General features: G+C 34.4%; 1 protein-coding gene across 1 annotated transcript in view; it reads right to left on the bottom strand.

Annotated features, from left to right (window-relative positions):
• Positions 1-13,971, bottom strand: part of LRRC9 (leucine rich repeat containing 9) — a 104,179-nt gene that overhangs the window by 42,204 nt on the left and 48,004 nt on the right. Inside the window, exons 16-17 of the mRNA XM_061158365.1 lie at positions 11,046-11,165; positions 438-629 (exon numbers count right to left, since the gene is read on the bottom strand). Coding sequence (XP_061014348.1) covers positions 438-629; positions 11,046-11,165 — 312 coding nt within the window. The remainder of the gene's footprint in view (positions 1-437; positions 630-11,045; positions 11,166-13,971) is intronic.

A 13,971-nucleotide genomic window follows, 5' to 3' on the forward strand; every position in this document is an offset into this window, starting at 1 on the left:
GACTTTATAATTTAGGTTTATCAGAGAATGTGACAAATGTGTTCCCCCCTTAACAGTATGTTTCTCTCATAGTATAATATTCTATTATTCTTGGTTCCTGTGCCTCACTACAGTCAGATTCTAGCACACTGAGCTATACATACTGCATTATAAAACTTCTCTAAAGGTTTTCAGATGGCAATGACATCTGAGGCTCTTAAGACCACAATACTCTCAAACTATTAGAGGCTGCAAAAAGATCTGATGTGAAATTAAAGACTTTTCTATAATAACATTTGATTCACTTGATCAATACATTATATTCAACTTATGAAATACTTCAAGGAATTCTACTGAGACAAAGACAGTTTGCTTCTGGGTATTATTGAATAATAGTGAGAAAACAGCTTTGAAATAAAAATGATTGTTTGTTTTTTATAAACATGTCTTTTACATACCTTTTGCCATGGATTATGTCGAATATCAAGAGTGAGAAGGCTTGTGGTATGTTTGCATAACATATTTATTTCATCGCCAGATTTTTTCAATTGATTCCAGCTCAAGTCTAAGTGCTTAAGTTTCATCAGACCTCTAAATCCTTCAAGGGTTATCACATGGTTATGACTTGCATCCAAATATTCAAGGTTATACTGCAACACATACAAATAGAAGTGATGCCAGAAGGATCATGGTTTGTATTTACACACTTCTTTTTTTCTCTCTCTGATTCTGTAAGTACTTTACATGCTTTTTGGTAATCCTTACAGAAAACCGAAACAGTAGCCTATACTGCAGTAATGGCATCAAAGTACCTATTTTCCTATTAATAAAGAGCTACAGATATTTTATTTTAGTAATTTTCTCTTACTTCTCTCTTCACCCTTGTAACATAGAGTGGCAGTATGTGTTTTTACAGATGAGACAGCAAAGAGAAACTAACAAGAAAATTTGTCCCCAACAAAGAATTACACTTCTTATATCTAGGCTTCTGGTTTAAACTCATGGCCTAGTTTAAAAAGGTTCATCTTCAGAGGCAGAAACTAAACCTGTTACATTCTATAATTTCCTTTTTTAAAAGGACAGGATTTTTCTATAATAATCTTTTAAAAAATATTAAAGTAACACGTTCTTGTTGGAGGTCTCGGAAATACAGTAAATAAAAAAAAGAAAGCATATATAATTCTGTTGCTCAGAAAGAACCACTGAAAACATTTTTTATTATATGCTCATATATTTTTCTTATATAAAACAAATTTATTACTCTATTATATGGAATTTTGTTCCCTTCTAACATGTTCACACATTATTAAATATTATTCAAAATGATTTTTCATGATTGTATAATATTCTAATATGTAAATTATTAGAATTTTAAAAACATTTTGCTATGGACATTTATGTGACTTCTAATTGTTGGCAACATTGCAACAAATGTCCATGTTCATAATAATTTAACTGAGACTCCAATATTTTCTCAGGAAAGGTTTTTAGAAATAAGATTAATGGTTTTTAAGGATTTCTATATTGTTAAGACTCGATAAATATTGCCAAGTAGTTTAAAGGAAGTTTGTATCAGTTTTTTCTTCCAACAATAGGATTTGAGAATGCTCATTCCTTAAATATCTACCAACCTACCTGCCTTATTTTAATTTACATTATTACCAGTGAAGTTGCACGCCTTTTCCATGTTTGAGATCCCATGGACTATAGCCCAACAGGCTCCTCTGTCCATGGGATTTCCCAGGCAAGAATACTGGAGTGGGTGCCATTTCCTTCTCCAGGGGACCTTCCTGACCCAGGGATTGAACCTGGTCTCCCGCACCGCAGGCAAAGTCTTTACCGTATGAGCCACCAGGGAAACCTGTATCTATAGCAGCTATTTTTTTGCTTGTTGAGTTTCTCATCTTTGGCCATTTATATGTTTAGATCTTTATTTTACTTAACTGTAAGAAATCTTTAAAACAATGTGCTACTTCTATTCAGTGCAAACAAATTTTCTTTTAAAGTATATACTAACTCAGACCCAGAACCAGGAAGTGATAAAGGAAACATGAAGAAAATATTTTGCAACATATTTATTAAAATAAAAATAATATTACTATAAATTAAAAATAAACTTGATTTCTTTATAACTTAAACAATCATTTTAATTCACCATACAATTAGTTAATGCTATATAATGCATAGTTCATATTGTTGTAATAGCACCTATTATTATAATGACTCAGGTTTCAAGAGTTGAGTGTTCAGATCATTAAAATCTAAAGTTTCTGGAAATTAAACAGTGTTACTGACTTTTATTATTTAAGTAAGCACAGTAAAAAATATCCTATAATTTACTATCATTATAATTTCTTGAACAAAAGGATATTTGGCAGGAGAAAGTATTAAGGATATAATCTTAGAACAGTCTTTTAAATTAAATAAATTTAGATTTATAAAAATTTACTATATGGTCTATCTTTTGCCATTTTTCATCAAAAAATGGTTAAAAACTTGCCCCAAATTCTGACACTTGCATGCTGATTAGCATTTGGGAACAATTCATTATATAAAGATAGCTGTCTTCTTTCCTTGAAAACAGGGGTAGGATCTTCACTTTTTTATATTCCCAGAATATAAAAGAGACTCCATACACTCCATGAATATTCAAGGAATAATATTTTCAGTTTTGCTGGAGAACTTGGCATTTTAGTATTTCTTGTGTTTTGGGTTAAATCTTTTGTAAGTTATGGTACAATTCAGCCCAAATTACAAAGATTAAAACTAAAAAGACCTATTTAAAATATTTTCGGGATAATAGTTCAATCTCTAAATGTAGATTAGCTGTCTTGAGGCATTAGAAATATTTTAACACTAAATTTTCCATTGGAAAAGGTAAGACAGAAGTATTATTTCTATAATCTATAAAGTTGCAAATAGCCATACATATTTGTCTCTCCTTGGCCAACTCTGACTATGGTACAGTTATTTTCAGAGAAAAAAAATCTGCTCCTATTTCTTTGGCTTGGATACTCTCCTTTCCTGATAGTTCAAGTGAATGAATGACAGACATATAGCTTTTGATATTTCAGTTTTACCTTATGTGGATGTCTTGCTTAGATTTTAAAAAAATCTATAAAAATTATATAATGTATCTCCACCATTTATGAAGCCCAGGTCTTTCATTATATAAACAGTCATAGATTGGGAATTCTGATTCACAAGGCAAAGACAGGGTAATGAACACATAGTAACCATCTGTTTACTTTCTGCAACCTAGTAGAATCTAATGCCTATCATACAATAAAGTATAGAAACTCTCCATGTTAGAAACACAGTTAAGGAAAATGATAGTAAAAATGAGATAAGTAAAAGTGAAAAGTAAAAGTGAAAGTCACTCAGTCATGTCCAACTCTTTGCGACCCCATGGACTGTAGTCTTCCAGGCTCCTCTGTTCATGGAATTCTCCAGGCCTGAATACTGGAGTGGGTAGCCATTTCCTTCTCCAGAGGATCTTCCCAACCTAGAGGTTGCACCCAGGTCTCCTGAATTACAGGCAGATTCTCTACCATCTGAGCCCCTAGTGGCTCAGCTGGTAAAAAATGAGATAAACTAAAGGCAAACATAAAAACTTAGATGATAGAAGTAACAGGTGAGTGATTATATCAGGGCATATAGCCTTTTGTGATACAGAGATAAATATAATTAATATTAAACACACATACAAAGTTGATTATTGGAAAATACGTAGGCGGAGACAGCATAGGTATTCAATCTCTCTGAATCCTCACATAAAAAGAAAGTAAAAATAAGACCAAAATTCCATAGACAACATTTATAATAAAGCTACATAACAAGGTAGCCCCATAAGTCCCAAAAGAAGTTGGTGGGGATAAACCGCCAACAACCACAAGACTACATGGTGTCCATGTCTATGTGAGAGGAAGAAGGAAGTGTCAGGGCATCTCATCTGACAGACCTGGGCCCCAAAATAGCCAATCAATATTCAGTGGACTCTCTGAAGGCACCCTGAGTGCAGTTGAAAGTGGGAGTTTTGCCTTCTCTGATACCAGATGAGTGCATGAGACCCGGAGTAAAAAGGTCTGAAGGGGACCAGTCTAGCACCTATGAATTTTCAAACTGCCTCACCAGGCTCTGGTAAGAACTGAATCCTTCTTGGAGAAGAAACTGCTGGGCTGAGTCAAAATTAAACAGGATAAGGACAAAGGAGGCAAATAAAAGAGAAAGTTCAAACTGAAGTGGAAGAAGGAAATAGAGTCAGGAAATCTTAGAAAATAAGTGCTACAACTGTTAACAGTACATATAAACAGCAGAAGAGGGAGATCTGTGAAATTACAAAAGCTTCCCCAACACCCACTTTCATTTTAAAAATTAAGAAGAAGTAATTTCACTGAAAAATGAGCAGCAGAAAAGTACTGAGGTAAAATCCCAGACAAAGCTAAACAAACTATGCATGCATGAAAGAGAGACAGAAATATTGCTGCGAGCAGTAAAAGTATACCAGAAAAACATGCCCAAGAAACATATCATAACCATAAACCTGTTATTTCAAAGCAAGCAAAAAGATGTTAAGAATGATACAAGATACAAAATAACAACAGAAATCTGGATTAGAAAAACTCAGAAGTGAAGTGAAAGAACCCGGAAAAGAATCTAAAATAAAATAACAAAATCATTTCAGAAGTGAATACTAAACTAGCCAAAGACAAAAAAAGTAAACAACAGACAACACCTTAAGAGAAACAGAAAGTGAAAAAGACAGAAATTTTAAAAAAATCAAATCAATTAACAAATCTAAATGGAGCTATAAAAAGGACTCAAGAGAAAGTGACAAATAGTGAAGAAAAGATTCAATATATGGATAATGTGAGTTCCTTAAGAAGAAAACCAAAGCAAGGAAACAAAAATTGCTAAAAACTTTCAGTTAAAAAAAATGATTTTAATATTTATTTTGGAGGAGTATACTGTGAATGTGAAATCTTGACCCAGAACAACCAATGTCAAGACATACTTATAATAAAATTACTAGACTTTAATGAAAACTAAAAAACTTCCTTTGGACATCCAGAAGAAAAAAGCCTGTGACTTATAAGAGAAAAAATTACACATTCTCATCAGACTTTTCTACAGCAACACTTTATGCCACAAGAAAATTAAATAACATTTAAGATGCCCAAGAAACAAAATTGTGAGTCAAGGATTTTATACCTAACAAAACCGTCTTTCAGGTATAAAGGACATAGATAAACTATTATCAACATGTAGTAACTTAAGGGATTTTGTTCCTATAAGCCCTTCTTGAGGAATCTATAATAGAATATTTTTCTGACAATTAAGATGTTTGATACCAATCTAAGGACTGGTGATGAGAATTAAATATACAATTACCAATGATCTAAAAGGTAGAGTGTACAGAGTCTAAGGGCTACATGTTCCAAGTAGATATAGTATGATAATTTTAACTTTTTTAAAATAGGGAAGACTGGAAAGAGCATACACAAAATTAAAAAAAATAGTTATGGTAACAAGCTGATGTAGGTATTAGCGCTGTCATTCCAAGGCTGTTGTATTTGTAACATGGGATAAAACAAATAAATGATTATTAAATATACTAATTCTATCATCTTGTAACCTTGAAAATCAGGATTATTGGTGTTGAAAAAAGATATAGATGTATGTAACAGAGAAAACTCAATATCCCCAAAAAAATAAGATCATGGCATCCAGTCCCATCACTTCATGGCAAGTAGATGGGGAAAAAATGGAAAGAGTGGCAGATTTTATTTTCTTGGGCTCCAAAATCACTGTGAACAGTGACTGCAGTCAGAAATTAAATGATACTTGCTACTTGGAAGAGAAGCTATGACAAATTTAGACACCATATTAAAAAGCAGAAACATCACTTTGCTGACAAAGGTCCATATAGTCAAAGCTATGGCTTTCCCAGTAGTCATGTAATGGATGTGAGAGTTGGACCATAAAGAAGGTTGAGCATCAAAGAATTGATGCTTTTGAACTGTGGTGCTGGAGAAGACTCTTGAGAGTTCCTGGACAGAAAGGAGATCAAATCAGTCAATCCTAAAGGAAATCAACCCTGAATATTCATTGGAAGGACTGATGCTGAAGCTAAAGCTTCAATACTGTGGCCACCTGATGGGAAGATCCAACTCTTTGGAAAAGATCCTGATGCTGGGAAAGATTGAGGGCAGGAGGAGAAGGGGATGACAGAGAATAAGATGGTTGGATGGCATCACCAACTCAATGGACATGAGTTTTAGCAAACTGGGAGGTAGTGAAGGATAGGGAAGCCTGGTGTCCTGCAGTTCATGGGATTGCAAAGAGTCCGAAATGACTTAACAACTGACCAAAACAACAACAGAGGAAAGGTTAGGCTAAATGATTTGCAGTCTTGAATTGGAAATATCAATATAAATTCATAAGGTTAGTTTTAGTTATACATATGCATATATACCAGCCCCACTCCCACACACACACCCCTCACAACAAGTCCTGTCCAATGGAAAGACTTATAAACAGTGACCAACCCAGGTTGTGGTCCTGAAATACCACTTCTCTAAAAGAAACCAGGGCTTCTTAAAGAAATAGTTGAATCCATGTCTGCAGTAGAAAAATACACAAAATGTGTATGGAAAATCATTCATGCTAGGTAGCAAAGAAGCTATCACAGACTACGAGAGTCATGGCTAAAGGAGATAACTTTATGATGCTTCCACTGGCTAAGGATGAGAAAATCTCAGCTTCGTCATGATGATAATTGCAATAAATTGAATATCATCAAATATGTTTAAGTCCCTGCATTCCTAATGATATTAAAACAGAAAAAGAATTGCTCATCTTTGGGAAATAATAAGGAACTAATTCATTATCTTCAAAGTTTGTAAATAAAGGCAAATAATCAAATATCTGTTCTGGATTTTCTATATGAATGGTTCTACTAGGTATCCAAATAATAGATAAGGGGAAATGTCTCTGTAAAATATTCCAATTAATAAATGAAAAAGAAATGAGAATAAGAATATTGCTATTTCATAATTTTCAATGAATTAATGAATATTCAATGCTGGGCTGGATGAATCACAAGCTGGAATCAAGATTGCCAGGAGAAATATCAATAACCTCAGATATGTAGATGACACCAACCTTATGGCAGAAAGCAAAGAGGAACTAAAGAGCTTCTTGATGAAGGTGAAAGAGAAGAGTGAAAAACTGGCTTAAAACTCAACATTCAGAAAACTAAGATCATGGCATCCGGTCCCATCACTTCATGGCATATAGATGGGGAAACAATGGAAACAGTAAAAGACTTTATTTTCTTGAGCTCCAAAATCACTGCAGATGGTGACTGCAGCCATGAACTTAAAAAAGACACTTGTTCCTTGGATGAAAAGCTATGCCCAGACAATGTATTAAAAAGCAGAGACATTACTCTGTCGACAAAGGTCCGTCCAGTTAAAGCTACGGTTTTTCCAGTAGTCTCATTGGACAGATGTGAGAGTTGGACCATAAAGAAGGCTGAGTGCCAAAGAATTGATGCTTTTGAACTGTGGTGTTCTGAGAGTCTCTTGGACTGCAAGGAGAACAAAGGAAATCAACCCTGAATATTCATTAGATGGACTGATGCAGAAGCTGAAGCTCTAATACTTTGGCCACCTGATGGGAAGAGCTGACTCATTGGAAAAGACTCTGATTTGGGGAAGAACGAAGGCAGGAGGAGAAGGGGACAACAGAGGACGAGATGGTTGGATGGCATCACTGACTCAATGCAGTTGAGTTTGAGCAAGCTCCGGGAAATGGTGAAGGACAGGGAGGCGTGCTGTAGCCCATGGGCTGGCAAAGAGTCAAATACGACTGAGCAACTGAACCACAATGGATATAGCCTCCTTGAATCAGAAAAGTGATGACTAGACATTATATGTCTCTTACAGTCTTGCCAGAGGAATGCAGTCTCAGTCTGATCCACTCTCTGGATCCAGTTGCCAATTTGGAAAAAAAAAACTGGTGGGTGGAGGGCATGTAGAGCTGTATCATAAGTAATATATTGGCAGGGTCTAGACTGTGGGAAACTCTTTGGGTTGGAAGGTGCAAGTTTTTCTACAACTGTTTTATGATTCTGCAGCTTCAAGGACTGCAGCCCACTAGATTCCTCTGACCATGGGATTTTCCAGGCAAGAAAACTGGAATGGGTTGCCATTTCCTTCTCTAACAAATAAACAGTGGGGTGTGAAAGATAATAGAAGGGAAACTTAAGAGACTTAAAAAATACAGTACATTTAAAAAATGGGGGAAACCAAACGGCTGTGCTAGGGATGCACATTTGGGTGATGGAACTATGAGGGGAAAATAGCAGGGAGAGGATAACTATAGAAGTTAGGATAATGATTTCCTAAACGAATGGGGCATATATAAGTATTTATGCCCTGGGTGGCAGAGTTTTATTTCTTGACCTGGATGATACTTACAAGCATGTTCACCTTATAATAATTTACTAAACCACATATTTGTAGTATATGGTTTTCAGGATCTGTGTTTTATTCTACACACACAGTGTCTCCTCTCTTTGAACACCTGAAGATCCTTATAGTCATTTTTAGAGACATATTTATATATCAGATTCTTGATGTTTGAGGAGTCTATACCTAGTTCTAAAGTTCAAAAATAACACTTGGGCATAAAATTTGTCCAGTTCCCTTACATGTAAAGTGACCATGGTAATAGTTATCCAATAAGTAGGCTGTGCGGCTGTGATGATGAGAAGAACAACATAGCCACACTGCAAGATACACACTGGGCAGCTGGCTAAACTCACTCATCCTGTGTGACTTTAGAGTTTACTCTTTTTATTTGTGTCTTAGCAAAATTACAGTGTTTGTTATAACCTTTGGAACTGCTAGAAAATCATTAGAAAAAAATTAAACAAAAAATGCCACCAATTACTATATAGTCCTGGGACCTCTATTAAACTATCTTCTTTTCTCAGTTGCATACCAAACCCTATAGGGAATTCTGTTAAAAAGGACTTTGGCCTTACACGTGCCTATCCAGTTTCCTAATACCATTAAAATTCCTAGAAGAAACAAAGGCAGTATGCTCTTTGACATCAGTCCTAGCAATGTGTTTCTAGATATGACTCTTCAAGCAATGTGGACAAAAGCAAAAATAAAGAAATGGGACTACACCAAACTAAAAAGCTCTGCATGGCAAAGGAAGCCATCAGCAAAATGAAAAGACAACTTACCAAGCTGGAGAAGATATTTGCAAATCATGTATCTGATAAGGGGCTGATACAAAACATATATTAAATACTCATAAAACTCAACAACAAAAAACCAAACAACCCAATTTAAAAAATAGGCAAGAGGAGCTAGATGGTCATCTTTCCAGAGTTATTTTCAGATAGACAACAGGTACATGAAAAGATGTTCATCACTAATTATTAAGGAAATGCAAATCAAAACCACAATGATTTGTTATCAAAAAGGCAAGAAATAAGAAGAGAGGATGTAGAGGAAAGTGAACCCTCATGCACTATTTGTGGGAATGTAAATTGGTGCAGCCAATTTACAGTACGGAAAACAGTATGGAGAGTTCTGTTTTATATTAAGAATAGAACCAGAATCTGATCCAGCTATTCAACTTCTGGGTATTTATCCAAAGAGTATAAAAACATAAATTAAAAATATTGTACCCCTGAGTTCATAGCTGAATTTACAATTGCCAAGATACGGAAGCAACCTAAGTGCCCATCAATGGATGAATGTATAAAGGAGATGTGGTATATATACACTATGAAATACTACTGAGACATAAAAAAGATGAAATCTTGCCATTTGCAACAACATGGATGGAAGGTATTATGCTGAGAGAAATAAGTCAGAGAAAGACAAATACTGTATTATATCACATATGTGGAATTAAAAAAAACACAAAATAAAGGAATAAACCAAACCAAATAAAGATAAACACACAAATAAAAGGAACTATATGGGCTATATGAGTAGTGATTACCAGTGGGGAAGTAGGGTGGAGGGAGGGCAAAATGGATAAAGGTGGTCAACTGCTTGGTGATGGATAGAAACTAAACTTTTGGTGGTGAGCACGCTGTAGTGTATACGGAAGTTGAAATATAATAATATTGTACACATGAAATTTACATAGTGTCATAAACCAATGTTACCGCAATTTAATAAAAAAAGATTCTGGTTTACTAAAAGAAAAAAGGGAGTTTAAATACTAAAATCTAAGGCCAATAAACAAAGTGGCAAACTCTCACCACAGTAGGAGAAGTAATGGTACAAGGGCCTTGACATGGTTACGAGGAGGTAGAAAATGGGCAAGAGCTGAGATGTATTTTGAATATATCTCATTGGATATATTCTGAAAAGGTATGTCGATGACCTGAGACCTATGGAAACAGAGATGCTGGGTTGCAGTTCTGGAACCCATATGTAATTATTGTTACACAACATATAACAGAGAAAAAATTCCAGACAAGATCCGTACCTGAGTGTACATATGTGTTACCATATTTGTCCTTTGATTTATAGGAAGGCAAACACAAGTCAAATAAGATCTATGTATTTGAAGTTTGGGTAGGACAAGGCAGAGAGGACTAGATAACCATAAGGATAATGAACAGATGGGAAGAACTGACAACATTAGCTGTGAAGTGGTAAACCAAAAAGTAAAGGAGAAATAAGGACTCACAAGAAGGAGAAAAAAAAGACTGAGAAAAAAATAGCAGAAGAAATTGGAAATGACAGCTTATAAATGACAATTTAAAAACGAGTCTGGAGTAGTTTTACATCTATTTTCAAGTAGCTAGAACTCAGATATGATCACAGGTGTATATGTGGTTTGTAAACAGACTCTAACTCTAAGACCTATTTTAGAGAAAGTAACATACTGTAGTTTTATGCATGCTTTGTTCCTGATTTGGGCTATGTATCTTTAATATGGTATAGATGAGGTAATTATTACAAAAATAATTTATCCATTAAATTAATAATTTTATTTTACTTATATAATTTCAAAAAAGTTCTTACCAGGTGGTATACATCATCTAAACAAGTAAATTCATTAAAGCTGATATTAAGTTTTCGAAGTCCTGTTAACTTGGAGAGATCTCTCAATTTACTCAAGCTGTTTCCATGTAGATTCAGACTCTGAAGTAAAATAAAATGTAAATAAAAAGTAAGGCAAATTATATTCTAATTATAGCTATTAAATAACATTAAGAGAGAGCCAATGAGAAAAAAATCTAATTTTAAAAGTACAGTCTGTTTTTATAATCTGATTTTACAAGATGAAGTTTATAATAGCAGTATTGGAACTGGTACTTGATTAATTTGATTTTCCACTTGCTCTAAGTTTACTAATAATTGGCGTGAAATTCTTTTTAGAAGATGATTAAATATTTTGTTGTTACATTCATTAGGGCAGTTCTATTTCTCACGCTAGCTGGTAAACAATGTAGGCCCTAAAGATTCTGGGTATTGGCTGGGTTGCCTCACAGGAGAGAGGATGGCGAGGATATACCCTGATTACAGGAAACCAAATGAGGGCCCTGGACTAAGGAAAAAAGGCTGAGGGTGTTAAAGTGGGAGAATACAACATCAAAGAAGATACTACATCAAAGAAGGAGTTGAGAGATGTCTAAGTCTCTGCATCACAAATTGACCCAGATTTTCCCTGCCCATTTGATCCTGGGCTATATGAAAATGAATGTTACTATATTTTTATATTTAGGGGAGACTCTGATATCTATATGGGCTTCCCAGGTGGCACTAGTGGTAAAGAACCCACCTGCTAATGCAGGAGACATAAGAGACGTGGGTTTGATCCCTGGGTGGGGAAGATCCAGTGGAGGAGGGCATGGCAACCCAATCCAGTATTGCCTGGAGAATTCCTTGGACAGAGTAGCCTGGCAAAGAGTCCTAATGTGGCTATAACCTCTCATTCTTTCAGTCAGTTTCATGTATCTTTGTATTCTAACCTACACCTATATTCCCACCATGACACACCCTAGATATGACACTAGGTCTTTCAAAACCATGTGCTTACAAATAAAGTATTCCTCGGCATGGAAGACAAAAACAATGAAATCTTCCATATCCTTCAGAAATTCACACAAACCCACCTCTTTCTGTGGACCTCTCCCAGCAGCTCTAAATGTCTTGTATTTGTTTATATATCTGTCTCCTTCACTAAAATAATATCCTTGGAGCAGGGAAGAAAACTTATTCATTGAACACCTAGTACTTGCTTCAATGGTTAAAATATAGCAAATTCTCAGTAAATGCTAGATGAATAAATCAGTGCAAAAGCCAGACTTATAACTGACAACTCTAATTTTTAGTATTTAATTGTGCTGTAAGAAATTATAAAATTATATTACTCTGGGCTTTTCATTTCTATATATTTTATTTATTTTTATGGATGTCCTCATAAAACTCAATCTAGTGGGGATAACTGAAAAGAAAATAAGACATATGTACCTTCAATTTCTCTTACAGTAATGGCACAAATAAAGGAGAATAAAGGGTGTGATGTCTAAATAGCCTTCTAATATCTAGAATTCTTACTGGAAACTGTAGAAAATTTGCTGGCTTTTAAGAAACATAGACAAATTTAAGATGAATTCTTAAATTCTTATGTTATGGGTATTGACGAAATTAACAGTCAGGTGGAGGTCACACTGGCCAAGATATTCCAAAGTCTTAAACTCTTCTCCTTTCTGCTTCTTATCTTCCAAACCAAAGATAATTAAAAAAAGACCTAGTTTATGGTGCTATTTTTTTACTTTTATTTAATCTCTTTAAATCTACAGGAATACATGTTTTAGAAGCTCAGTCCTATCAGAACACTGATTTATTAAACCTTTTCTATTGAGGCTTTATTATAAAAAATGCATTAATCAAATATGAAATCTTGACATTATAGTTCAGAAACAATTTCTCCATACTGTCAGCTGGAAGACTGTTCCTGTATTAAGTATACTGCATATTTATGATAAAGACGGTGATATTGCTATCATGCTATAAAATTTTCCTTCATCTCTAATAATAATTCTTAATCTAGACTTGAAGATTCTAGATTCTAGATTAAGTCTAGACTTAATCTAGACTTGAAGATTTGGTGGATGATGCTAATACAGTTTTACCAAAGCAATTTCATAAACTATCTTAAAATGATGTTTTGAATATTTTTAGAAGCAGACTGAAAACTGTTGACCTCATTTATTATTTTAAAATATGTGTTTTGCATTCTCTTTCTGCTTCACATAATCATTTGGAAAAAGCTATCATAAACAATGGATTTTAAAATGTCAAAATGGAGCGAAGTAATTGACTTTCAAGATAAAAATAACTTCTGAATTTTTATCTGTACCTCAGTTTTCAGTAAATGCATAGAAAGATATGTCAAATAAGAATACCTTGTCTTAAGTATTGTTATCACTTATCAATTAATATCAATTTGTTTACAACTTCTGTAGGTTCAAGTAGACAACTCACTTTCTCTGTAAGAACAGCTCAGACATTCTGTTTTAGAACAAATATCCAATGAGTATCTCATATGTGCTAGGTATCGTGCTAGATAATGGCAAAGTTAATGCTGGTCCACACAGTATTTATGAGTAAATTATAAAAAAGCATCTTTACCTCAAGACACCTTTATTTCCAGCTTTTAGAAAATTGTCACAATAGACTGATTTTGTTAGTAAAAGAAATTCCACCACCAGTCATCAGAAAGTTGTTGTAGTACATATACTATTGTATATTTAAAAGTTGCCCCTTAGATGTGGCCCTTCTGTGCAATGCACACTGCACAGTCTTATATTGCTACCCTCATGCTGGGAATATAAATGACTAAGAACAGCCATAGCCTCTGTCCCCGTGGAATTTATAGTTTAGGAAGAACACAGAGCACATGACAAAAGAATCTTACTTAGATTCATAGTTAGACCTAGAG

This window comes from Dama dama, chromosome 12 (assembly GCF_033118175.1).
Source record: "Dama dama isolate Ldn47 chromosome 12, ASM3311817v1, whole genome shotgun sequence".
NCBI classification, from domain to species: Eukaryota; Metazoa; Chordata; class Mammalia; order Artiodactyla; family Cervidae; genus Dama; species Dama dama.